Source organism: Anas acuta, chromosome 2 (genome assembly GCF_963932015.1).
Source record: "Anas acuta chromosome 2, bAnaAcu1.1, whole genome shotgun sequence".
In the NCBI taxonomy this organism is placed as follows: domain Eukaryota; kingdom Metazoa; phylum Chordata; class Aves; order Anseriformes; family Anatidae; genus Anas; species Anas acuta.
In genome coordinates, this window is record NC_088980.1 from 110,085,331 (window position 1) to 110,098,348 (window position 13,018).

The 13,018-nt window shown below is 44.1% G+C and overlaps 1 protein-coding gene across 2 annotated transcripts in view; it reads right to left on the bottom strand.

Annotated features, from left to right (window-relative positions):
* The window catches only part of PTPN2 (protein tyrosine phosphatase non-receptor type 2), a 31,384-nt gene extending 20,881 nt beyond the window's left edge, over positions 1–10,503 (bottom strand). The window contains exons 1-3 of one of the 2 annotated variants that reach the window (XM_068671685.1): positions 10,283–10,502; positions 7,805–7,895; positions 65–165 (exon numbers count right to left, since the gene is read on the bottom strand). In XM_068671685.1, coding sequence (XP_068527786.1) covers positions 65–165; positions 7,805–7,895; positions 10,283–10,480 — 390 coding nt within the window. In that variant the 5' untranslated portion in view covers positions 10,481–10,502. Of the gene's footprint in view, positions 1–64; positions 166–7,804; positions 7,896–10,282 lie in introns of both variants that reach the window. The other variant, XM_068671684.1, reaches the window with a different exon arrangement.
* Between the last annotated feature and the right edge of the window lie 2,515 nt (positions 10,504–13,018).

Consider the following 13,018-nt stretch of genomic DNA (forward strand, 5'->3'; position numbering starts at 1 on the left):
CTGTACAAATCTATCTCCCCCATATTTTCAATCCCCATGCTACTTACTAGTTGGAATGGCTTACCTGTGTTAAAATATAGTATCTCTGGGCTTCTTCTATGACCACTAGGCTTGCATTGATATAGTCATTTTCTGTGTTCTGCAGTTTTACTCGACTGTGATCATCTAAAATTAGAAGAAACTTAAGAATTAATGATGCATCCCTCTTGATGAATACACTAACAGGCAAGCTTAGGTCTGACAAGCAATTAGAAAATAAATTCTTCAGTAATAACCAAATGACAAATGTAACCATACCCATCTTATTCTCCCCTCAGCATTCCAATGCAGAGTAGTAACTGGAATACCCATCTTTCTCTAAAACCAACTCACCAAAATGAAATAACCCCTTGGCACACACCAAAACAGCTCACATCCATCCCTCAACAGCTGTATTTCCTTAATATAACAGCACAACAACCCAAAACGAGTAACATTCTCTCATATTACACCAGATCACTTTACCGCATGCTTGAAGTTTAGAATGCCAAGATCTTCAGCAAACTAAAATTTTACAGTTCAAGGTAGAATCATAAACTGACATAGGTTAAAAAACAAAACAACAACAACAAAAAAACAAACTACGTGCAGTAATTCAAACCAAGCTTTGAACTTAATTGTCCTTATAATTTATTGTTTAACACAATTGAAAATTAGAAACACTGAGAAAGTGGCACATGCAAATATGTACCTATTTAACAAATCTTCCAATTAAACAAAGCCTGATCTAATTACATGGTTTCTACCTTTCCCATGATTGCAGAGGCAGGACAGAAAATTCCCCTATTTAGAGGACAGGGAAGCATTCAAAGGACTGCTTATAAAAGTTTAACATCAACACGAGAAAGATCAGAATGCCATACAACAATACCACAACAAAAAAATCACTGTGATTGTTTTTTTAGGACTTTTCAGTCCAATTTATCACCCTCTGGGAGGCATTTAGGTAATCAGACTTGTTCACATTAAATAATCCTTTGTCAGCCACTTATCAGACTCCATTAAATAAACAGCATCTTTCATTTAATATTTGTCCATAACTGCGTATCGTCCAACTGACTGCAAACCCCGTGAAGCTCAACCACCTACACAGACTGCTTTTAAGAGCAGGGTATAAAAAAAAAAAAAAGTTACTTCAGCATAATTCAGAAAGATATTCCACAAAGCAACTGTCAGAGCTGAGTGGAACCGGGTGCAATGCCAGTTTTTCACCTACATTCACCTGGTGCAACCCCCAAAACTCACCCAGGAAGCAGCCTTACGTCACAGCTGCTGTCAAAATATGTCAGCCCCCCTTTTCCTTTCCCATACCCTCGCTGAAAGATAGCCACACCAAAACCCTGACTTCCTTTTGACAAGTATCTTATGAAACGCACAAAATCCATGAGCTTTGGGCAAGCACCTCCCAATTACCACATTCTGTACAGTCACGCTAGTTAAATCAGATCAATCCCCTGTGCTACTGCCAGGCTATACAGCACAAGGCTTACATAAGAAGAAATCCATGAATGTGACCCTCAGTAGGCAAAAAGCTGTGAGGAATCAGGGAATAGTTACTGAATTAGCCTCTTGTTCTGTGGATTGCTCATATTATTCTATAAACAATTTCCAAATTTTTGGAAACCTGGAAAAAATACATTTACTATGCCTTGATCTGCTTTTATACTCAGCTATCTGCCACTGGCAACTGTCAGAGGGGATACAAAGCTATACACAGGCCCTTTTACGAGCCCTGGTGTAACTTTTTTATTACTTACTCTTTGGATATGGATAACCTTTAATTTCTTAAAGTCACCACACACACCCCAGGAGTAAGGTTTGGGGTCATTATACCTCCTTTAGCTGCTAGCTTTTATATGCAGTCACATGCAAACAGAGGATAAAAGCGTGCTGAAAAGCTATTTTTAATACAAAAGTATGAGAAAGCTACTGGGTTAGTCTGCTTTCATTAGCATTCCAGCTGAAAGGCAACACCATCTTAACTCTCAGGAGTCTTAAAAGAATTTACGATGCATCTGTATGAAGTAAAAAGCATTATCAAAGTCAAAAACATATTTTACTTAGGACAGTAGATTTAAGACATATCCTCTTGCACTATTTTCTCTGGAAATTAAAGTGTTACTTTTTCCTTTCATGTATCACTTTATCTGAAATGTTTCTGCTGGAGAGAAACCAAGACCTTTGTAAATATTACATGTCATCTGCCAACAGGAAAAACTTAAGATCTTGTTATAGTAAATCACACATACCGGTACTAGTGTTCTCGGAAAGGTGACGTAAGCCAGCCCTGTTAACAGTTTAATCACCCGGCAGCAGCTGCTGTACTACTGCCAGGAGATAACTGCTGAGGCCCTAATGAGGTTTCACGCTGCAATGCTTGCACACGTTTTTGACCCTACTTTTTCTCTCTTTTAGGTTCTGCTTTGTAAACATTATAAAAACTTAGGAAAGTTGAAGGAAACCCACAACTAGTTCTGTGCACAGTCACCCTCCCTCCCTCCTCCCCAGCCAAAACAGAGGCGCTCTTCCAAATACAGCGGTGTACCCAGAGGATAAAGAAAGCCACTAGCAAATATTGATTTCCCTTTCAAGGGAAAAAGGTTCCTAAAGGACACAATGACCTAGAAACCTCATTCAAGCCTTGGCTTGCTCTTCTGAATTAAAAGAAGCAAGCCAACTTTTGATAGTGAATTAGCTGTAACAGATTTCCCATATGTAAGTCATTTCCAGTTACAAAGTACTTCTGATTTATATGAATGATAAACATATCTTAAATCTAATCTACGAGATTTATCTTTAAATGTTGCCATGCCCACAACAGCTAAAATACAGCGCTCATTTTCTGAGGCGTTAATTTCCCTATTTCAACATAGTCTGAAAAGGAAGTGGAAACCCTAAAAGTGATTCTCATTCTGACTCCTGCAATAAGAAAACTACTGCCGCAACCCCCCCCCCCCCCCCCGCGAGATAAGGGAACTCTTATTACCCACTTCAGGTGAAACCCTGTCCCTCTTATCACTGACAGCACGCCCTGCATCTCATAAAAGACCAAGATTTCACATCACGCGTCCATCTGCACACTCCCTGCTAAAAGCAAAGTGCCATCTCCAGTTAAAACTGAGCTAGGAACGTTTGGCATTTCACATGATGCAGTTCTTGCAGTTGGTTAATGAAAGGTTTTTATTCGAAAACAACTGCATTTCTAGAAGTGAAACCGCTGCGTAACTTAAAAATGCTCTTCTGTCCGAGAGCCGGCTCTTGCTTGCCAAATACGGTGCTATTTGCAACAAAGGAGGGTGAAATGCTGCTTAGGGGATTAAACACAGTCACGAGCAATAAGCCACCCCAGTGGCCCAGCCTGACCCTTTACCACCTACCAGCAACCCCCCTTCATTTCACTAGTCTAAATCCAGTCTACCCGAGCTGCCAGGTGATCCCGACTTCACTGCTGTCACCGGACATACGCTCACAAGCTTCAGACAGATCCAGTTTCAGAGGGAGCCTAAGGCAAAGGAAAGGTGAGGTGGCTGCCCCCCACCCTGCCACTGGCTGCACGCAACAAATGCCATCGTGATACAGCAGTCAAGGCTAGCCCACGGCTAAAATGTATTCACACTGAAGCACATCCCTAACTTGGGATCAGCTCAGGATCCTGGTACTTTTCAAGTAAAACCAAGACAAACAAACAGTAAACTATGTCTGAACCAGAGGAGGTTCAGACTGTACATTAGGATAAGTTTTTTTTACTGGTGTTTGACCACCCTCACGGAACAGGCTTCCTAGCGAGGTGGTTGATGCCCCAGGCCTGTCAGTGTTAAGAGATATTTGGACAATGTGCTTAATAACACGCTAACTTTTGGCTAGCCCTGAAGAGGTCAGGCAGTTGGACTGGATGATCCCTGAAGGTCCCTCCCAGCTGGACTACTCTATTCTGAAGTTTAGATCAGGATGTGCCAGGAAACTCCTCTATCCCCCAAACCCAGACTAAGAAATATCTCCAAAAGCAACACTTGGGGTTTATTTATGCCATGCTTCTGGTAACAAGATGTTCTACAAAATCGTTCGATCATGAAAAAATCATTGATGCCAGCTTCTAATACGGACAACAAGAAGCGTGTAGGCTTATTTTGGACAGAACATCGCCCTGTTCTCAGCGCAGGACAGAAAGGGAACATTTTGCGATGATGATTAATCACCATTAAGCGCAAGACCAAGCACATCAACTCCGAGTCTGCTCCCTGTACAGCACGATACTCTCCACATTCCTCTCTCCCTGGCAGAGATGCTTTGAGTACCATAAGCCCGTGGTTGAAAGGTCCAACACAAAGTCTACCACCAGCCTCAGCAAAATCACAACCTCTTAACCTCCAACAGTAACGTGATTTACCTGGTGAAAAAGTTCAGAAGACCTAAGAAACTGGGTTACACATGCCATTACAAAGGAAGGCTGAAAGTAAAATTTATTATGTCATCCCCATTCTACCCTCCAAAAGAAGGAGAAAAGATATCCTGCAAATTTTATCCAGGGGATCTGACTCCTGACCCTAAATCTGGGAACACCACAAGCAGATCTCCAAGGGTATTTACAGTCAATCTGAGCCATTTGACTCCTTTGAGATTAATTAGAGATAAAATGTATAAGGAAAGCAGTAACAGAAGTCTTCGAGTTCCAATAACAGTATCAATAAAAAAAATAATAGCCTCACAAGTTATTTTCCTCTGAACAATGTTTTCTGAGAAATGGTTTCATCTGTCAGGAAATGACTGGCTGTCAAACCAAACCTATTTCAGATTAACTTCCTGTTTCAATACTGCTACATAGCCAAGATATTGCTCTCCCTGTTCTACACTAACACCAAACAGCATGACTACTGTTTTTTTGGCTAGGCAATCACTCCTGAGGGCTTTTATGCAACTAAACTTCCACACAGCGGCTCTTTAGCCAGCAAAACTGGACACTTACTACTACGAACAGGAGACTATAAAACTCAACTGGTTGTAATAGGCAGACAACTAGCTTTATACAGCTAACAGAAATAAACTTCCACCTAGAAATGGATGCACCATACAAATTAGTTTTAACACACTTGCCCTGTATGTTATAGTTGAAATGGGGCAAATCAACCCAAAGCATTTTTTCCTGCACTTGTAGTTGACATCTCTTCTGGAACACAGTTATCTTTGCATTTCCTCCTACAGATGTACCACCTGGGATTTTAGACTTGCCTGGCTGCTACACAAACAAACCTTTTTCTCATGGCTGTGGAGGCATAAAACATTTTCATCAAGTTGTGTCTGTCTTATAATATGCTTATTTAATTAGCTGGAGTATGAACTACTAGCTCTGAAGGCCTTTCGGTATGAGAGATGGCATGTTACCACCACTATTGCAGTTAAACACTTAAACAGCAGTAAGGTTTAAGAAGTGAAGGACCAGAATGTTAGGTTGTGCAAGACTGAGTCTCCCAACATTTCTGCAAGGCCAGTTCCTTCCATACGTGCACCATGACTAGATGGGCTCTTCACAGCAGCCTAACCACAAAGCTTCTACCCCAGCTGCTTTGCAGTTTAGGTCCTGGTGTCTTGGAAGATTATTTATCGTATATTCCCTTCCAGGTCTCTTTCTCCTGCCAACTCCTACCATTGTCTCAGAGACGACTGTTGTGTTCTCCTCACACAGCCTTGCTACTGGTGCCCAGCCCTGTGGGCCTGCTTTGGCACTCCAGTTCAAGCCTCTGTTCTTTCATGTATGCTAAGAACTGAGACATGCTTCATCAAGCTCATCATGTTGTACTTCCAGTCAACTAGCATGTAATTACTTCAATACCATCCTGAATTCAGCTACTACTTCAGGACTAGATTTTATTTGTGTAACAGCAAAGAGACAGAGTCCATGGATCAATACAGTCACAAAATTTCCTTCTGGCTAAACAAGCACTCCAGAAGCAGGCTTTGCCATGACAGAAGTGTTGAGTGCTCTTCACTATTGTAAAAGTCACACTGTGAGCAAGAAAAAAAAAAACAACTTTAAAAGCAAGCTGCCATTCTCTCTGCAGTTGTATAAAAGAAATGAAATACATGGATGGCAGAAATGGCAAATACATTAATACAACTTCTGTGACAGAACTTGTGTAATGGACACAGGAATAGACTTTGGGTCTCAAGGGTTCAAAACCGATTTCCTGCCTTCTCTTCTTAAGAACCCCTGCCTCTGTGTAGGTATAGATTATGTTTCATTCACTTTCTGTTTCTATTTTATCACAGGTTAAGAAGCTAATGCTGTGTTCTAGCAAGAGAGCAAAACGGAGACCCTCTGCACAGGTCAGCTAACGCCTAGCAGAGGCTTATCGGGCTGAGCATACAGCAGAAGCTAACCAACCTCAGCAAACAAAGCATCCTCCTCAGAGACGCACGCTCCACAGGCAGGACGGTAGTGGGAAATGCCACGCAGACGCAGCAAAGGGGCTGTGTATGGTATCAAGGTTCAGTTTCACGGCCATGTGCTACTTAGATTCAGCATTAAGCCAGACGGATCCGTTAGGTGGGAATACACCGTGCCAGTCAGGATCCTGGCAGCAGCCTAACAATCAGCACGCAGCACTGCTATCTGACCAGCATGACTCAGTTCGAGACCCTTTCTGTATGATTTTGAGAAGTGTCGTGCACATGCTATTACCACAACTTTCAACTGGAAACAAGGAGTTCAGCACTTCTCCAAATCTTACAATAGGTATTCACTTTAGGCTCTCACACAAAAATCCCCAAATACATCAGCAGCCCTTCAAAAATTCTAGATCCAGTAACAAGAGATTTTGCTGCTCTGGGAAGCTTAGTATGAAAGGACACACAAACATTTAGCCTGTTCCAACCTCAATATTTTGTAGAAAAATTAAGGTCGTGCTACATTTTTTTCCTATTCCTTTTGGAAGTGGTTTATGATAGCTTTCTCCAGCTATAATTACATATTGGTAATGTTTTGCTCACGTGTCTTTTTATAAGGGTTCTGGATTAACATTTCTTCAAGTAAACATTGTTTAAAGAAGTCCACACCACTTCAATACTTCAATCGCAAATAAGTTAAAAAAAAAAGAAAAAAGTTGTTTTCAGCTGAGATACAACACCATTATGTCACAAATACCACTTTTTGTCAGTTAGTAAAGTACCAAGCCCTATGTAACATACCTGCTTGCACTGAGAAAATTATAGGAAATTGTTACACACATACTTTGAACAGAACAAAATAACCAAATCTCAAGTCAACTTTAAAGCCAAAGTAGAAATCCAATGGCATTTCTCCACACAAACAAGCAGAGCCATCTACGCAGTCTTGAAAAAAAAAGTCTTAAAATAAATTGTTTGTGTTAGTAAGGACTTATTAACTTAATCTCCATGCTCAACAGATGTCGATGTTCCGATATTTTTTTTTGTCAGATAAAGCACTATTAAATGACTTCCTTATAAGAAAAAAAAATCTTTAAAATATGAATTGCTTTGCAGCTCAGAAACATTTACCTATATACTAACAACTATGGTTTACAATCTTCTCGTTCTCCAGTCAGTACTGTGAGTTCAACCTTCAGCTTTTTTCCCTTTTGTTATTTGTTTCGTTAAGAAAAAACACACATTTATCAGACGACACATGCCTACAAAAATAAACATAATATAAAACCCACAAGGACCACAAGGCTGCATTTGCTACGGTGTTTGAAGGGGTAAGTAAAAAGTCTGAAAAGTTTACTGCAGAAAATATGGAAAAGATACTTACATGGACTAACATCTCTATATCTGTTTCGATTTCTGTTTTCTGGGTATTTTGCAACTCTATGAGGGTAGTCACTGGATTTATGTCGAATTTCCTTTAAAAGACAAAAAAAAAAATACAATTTACTTATATAGACACTAAGCAGAGTAAGGCTAGTGTTCTACACATGCAATCACAAAGCTTTTGATCTTATTTACTTAATCACAGTTATTAATACAGATATTAACATTTTTAAATGAACTTTTATTACAGGTAACACTACTTTCCCTGAGAAAACATGCATTATTCTTGGCCATGCCACTGCCACTTAGATCTTTTTACACTTGGCTAACGTGACAGACTTGCACATGCACAATTTGGTAAGCAACTGATACAGCAGGAACAAAGGGGAGAACAGCGGGGATTACGCCCAGGGTTTACCTTGGATTTGCATGTTATCTCCCATAGAAATACGAGTCAGATGGAGCTAACAGCAGTATAGCTCCAGCTCCTTTACACCAACTGGCAGAGTAAACAAAGTTCAGTTACAAAGGTAACTGAACTAGTTAACTGCAGCCATAAACTCATTAATAGCCACCAAATTATTATAGGTCATTTGACAGTTCATCCCTAATAGCTGTAATTAGACACGATCCAATATGAAAGAACAGTTTTAGGCTCACAAATACCAAGTTGCATCAATGTGAAATCACAGCCTGCTTCCTCCCAGGCATTAATGCAAACCTTTTGATAATCAGCATTTGGAAGACCATCAAACAGACTCACTTACACAGTGTTTCAAGGAGTAATACTTCTCACATATTCTCGATGTTGAGTGTTTTGTTTTTTTTTGCCTCTAGTGACAGCATCTCTTCCACAACTTGGAACCAAGTACAGATTTACAACCATGAAAGCACAGATGAAGTGCTATTGACAAGCAGCCCCCAATGAACCGTACTATGTCCTTGTATCTCTGTACTGATGTCACCTCAGCAGACACTTTACATAAGATTAACAATATTTGATTTTTTTGTTGTTGTTGTTGCTTTTAGATGACGTTGCTGTATGTGATCATTATGTCCCAAAGACAACTAAACATTCTTCGGTCTTCTCTATGCTTCCGCTACCACAAAGAAGGGCTTCTCAAACTTCCTAAGTAGTCGAGATTCTTCCAGATAACAAACACAACAATAGAGGACTTCTTTGTCGTGGAAATGACTCCTTTCTAGTGGAAATCTAATATAGGTAAAACTCCATTTTTTTAGTGCCTGCTGTACGCCATGATTATGTGCAAAAACAGCCTGTGAAGAACCTCAACCATGATGTGGAGCAGCAACTGTCAAGCATCAACACCCAACTGTATATAAAAAAAAAAATAATCACTTCATCTACTACAAAAAACAAAATTTTTATTTTGGTACAGCACAATGGAGCTTGTGTTCTCCTCTAGTTTACACGGCTTACAATTTTTGGGAGCAGCTACACACACACTGAATAGATGGCAGCCATTCACTACCAAGTTCTCCCAGGATAATTTTTATTTAATTGTTCCATAGCAGAATGGAACATACTTTGTTTTAGAAAGAATTGCCATCCTCTGTGCCCAGAAACGGGCCTGTTATTTCTTCAAGAAAAAATAAAACCGTTCAAAACATTACTGCAGCGATGGGGCTTGCTAAGGAGAAGTAAAACCGTGGAAGTTTAATGACCAGTTCTGAAATCAGTTTCCCCACACACAACCCAGCTGCCACAACCGAGAGAAACCAGCCAGGCGCCAGGTGTAGTATTACACGAGAAAAAAAGCATACATAGGAAAAATAAATATGCGAAATTGCATTATTTATTCAGTCACTTATCGGACTGGACGGGAACTCCAAGAGCCAGCCTGAACGCTCCCAGCTTTACGGGGTTTCACCACGAGCCCTGGCAGATTCACGGCACTGCAGTGCGAACGCAGGTTTTCGGTAAGACGAATAAGATCTCCTAGTACTAAAATTTTATTTTATTTTTATTTTTTTTTCCCTTCAGAGAACGCACACCTCTCGCAAGGACGCTCGCTACGTGACGACACCACAGGCAAACAAACGGCCTTCCCGAACCAGCAGCCGGCGTGAAAACCACGTCGTGAGAAATTTACGTGTGATTTAAAAACAAATAAATAAATAAAATCACTTTTTTGCTTCATTTTCTCCTCATCCTGCTGCGAGGAGCTGCTCCCCCCCCCCCCCCCCCCCAGGATCACCACACGGCGCTCCCCCCCCCCTTCACTCCACTCCGTCCGCCGCGCATGCGCACGCGCAGCCGGCGCCCCCTCCCTCAGGCGGCGCGCACGCGCGGCAACGGCGGCGCAACGGCTGCTCGCGGCCCGTTGCTGCCTCAGCGCTGCCTCAGCGCTGCCGGGCGGCCCGGAGGGAGCGGCCCGGCGGCGAGCGGCCCCCTCCCCGTTCCCCGTTCCCCATTCCCCACCTCCCCCCGCCTTTAACCTCCCCGTGCCCCGCTCACCAGGTACCGCGCCTGCCAGTCGTTCGTGGCGTCGATCTCCTGGAACTCCCGCTCGATGGCGGCGGACATGGCGCCGCTGCCGGTGTTAGGGGGAGCAGCCGGAGCGCCAGCTGGCCCGGCGGCCGCCGAGCTGCCCACCCCCGGGGAGCGGCCGAGCGCGCTGCGCTCCGCCCCGCCGCCGCCGCTGCCCGCGCACATAGGCTCGCAGCCGGGCCCGCCGGCGCAGCGCGCATGCGCCGCCCCGCCCCAGGCCCCGCCCCCTCCGCCTCGCGCCCAATCGCCGCCCGCCGCTACCCCTTCTGCACGCCCAGCCCGATAGCCACGCCCCCTCCCCGAAGCCACGCCCCCTTTGCCTTTAGCCACGCCCCCTTCTGGGCGTAGCCCCGCCCCTCGGGACACGCCGCCGAGCGCTAATGGCGGCGCGGGGCGGGCGGGGCGCTGAGGGGAGGGCGCTGAGGGGAGGGCGCTGGGGCGGGCGCTGGGGCGGGCGGTGGGCTCCTGGCGGGAGGTGTGAGGCGGCAAGTGGGTGGATAGAAGCCGTCTTCCAAGGAGCGAATTTTAATAAAGAAGTAAAAATAGAAAAGAGTTTTAATAAACGAAACCAAAACGTCCTCGCTGGTCTGAGTCTTTTTCTCTGGACAGCGGCGTGCTGAGTGATCTGTGCGTGTGGCGTTTGGTATCGAAACACGGTTGCCTTTTTCTGCTACCTCCATGCCGCAGGCGCCGTGACACCCATGAAGCCCTCTGGCACGGGTCACCCCTAAAGGAAGCCCAGTGGCTGGCAGTCCAAAGAACAGGCAGCGGTGTTGCCCAGTGACACGATACTTCCTCTTAATTGTAGCGCAAAGGCCAGGGGAGATGTGGAGGTCACTGCCTGTGGAGTGTGAGGAGATGTCCTGCCTCACTGAGCCGGTGTTCAGGTCTTATCGTTTAAGGAGCAGCCTGCATCAGCTGAGCCAGCCGTTGGGACATTGGTGTATTTTGAGAAGGGTGCAGGAGAAATGTAGTTTGGATACATAAACACATCAATCTGTATTCTGCTCTTCTAATTAGCAGCCGCAATGCATGTTAGAAGCTTGTATTTGTCTTGTGATATTTGGGGATGTAGACTCCTAGAAACCAACCTTTCCTTAAACGCCCCCAGGGACAGTGATGCCACCACCTTCCCTGGAAAACCTGTTCTAATGCCTGACTGCTCTTTCTGAGAAGAAATGTCTCCTCATTTCGAACCTGAACCTCCCCGGCACAACTTGTGCCCATTACCTCCAACCCTATCACTACTTATCTGCGAGAAGAGGCCAACCCCAGCTCCCCACAGCTTCCTTTCAGGTAGTTGTAGAGAGCAATGAGGTCTCCCCTGAGCCTCCTTTTCTCCACATGAAACAATCCCAGTTCCCTCAGCTGCTCCTCACAGGACTTGTGCTCCAGCCCCTTCATCAGCTTCGTAGCCCTTCTCTGGACACGCTCCAGGACCTCAGTGTCCTTCTTGTACTGGGGGTCCAAAACTGAACACAGTATTTGAGGTGTGGCCTCACCAGAGCCGAGTACAGGGGGACGATCACCTCCCTGGTCCTGCTGGCCACTGTTCCTGATGCAAGCCAGGCATGTTGGCCTTCTTGGCCACCTGGGCACACTGCTGGCTCCTGTTCAGGCAAGCATCAATCAGCATCCCCAGATCCCTTTCCTCTGCACAGCTTTCTAGCTACTGTCCCCCAAGCATGTAGTGCTGCATGGAGTTGTTGTGGCCAAAGAGCAGGACCCCGCACTTAGCCATGTTGAACTTCAATGCACTGGCCTCTGCCCATCGACCCATCCTGTCCAGGTCCCTCTGCAGGGCCTTCCTACCCTCCGGCAGATCGACACTTCCCCCCAACTTGGTGTCACCTGCAAACGTACTGAGGGTGCAGTCAATTCCCTCATCCAAGTCATCAATAAAGATATTAAAGAGGATGGGCCCCAACATTGACTCCTGGGGAACAGCACTGGTGACTGGTCACCAACTGGATTTCACCCCGTTCACCACCACTCTCTGGGCCAGGCCATCCGGCCAGTTTTTAACCCAGCAAAGAGTGTGCCTGTCCAAGCCATGGGCTGCCAGCTTCTTCCAGAGCATGCTTCGAATCTGTAGGCAGATCAGTGCCTAGAGGCAGCTTATGTAAAAATAAAAGTTTATTAATTGTCATGTCTTTCTGGCATAATTGATAAACCAGGGACATTTGGAGAAATTGCTATTGTTTGTGCTTTGATAGTTATTTATTTATTTATTTATTTATTATTATTTTTTTTTATGGCAAATCTGAAAATATTGTACCAGTTCTGGTTTTGTTTTGTTTTGTTTTGTTTTGTTTCTTTGGGAACTGAGCCCAGGCTAGGCCCAGGACTCATAATGGTCTTTGGAGGAAAACTGGATATACAACATAATCCATGTCCACTCATTAGACAACTTTATTTACTCTGTTGCCAATAGCATACTCCAGCTCTGTACTAGCAGACAAACTGCTATATAAACTCTTAAACCCTTGAGTCAGCGTGAGACATACGCAAAACAGGATAATGGAGTTGCTGGAATGTGTGGTGTATTAGAGTTTTCTGTCTTAGTATAAACACAAGCACGTAATTAATGTAATGTTTCCTTATTAAAATATCCGATAAATTGAGAAGCCCCTTGCTGTGCTGACGTATCATCTTCCCAAGGCAGTTGGTATCCACAGCAGTTCTGATCTCAGAATTGTTTTT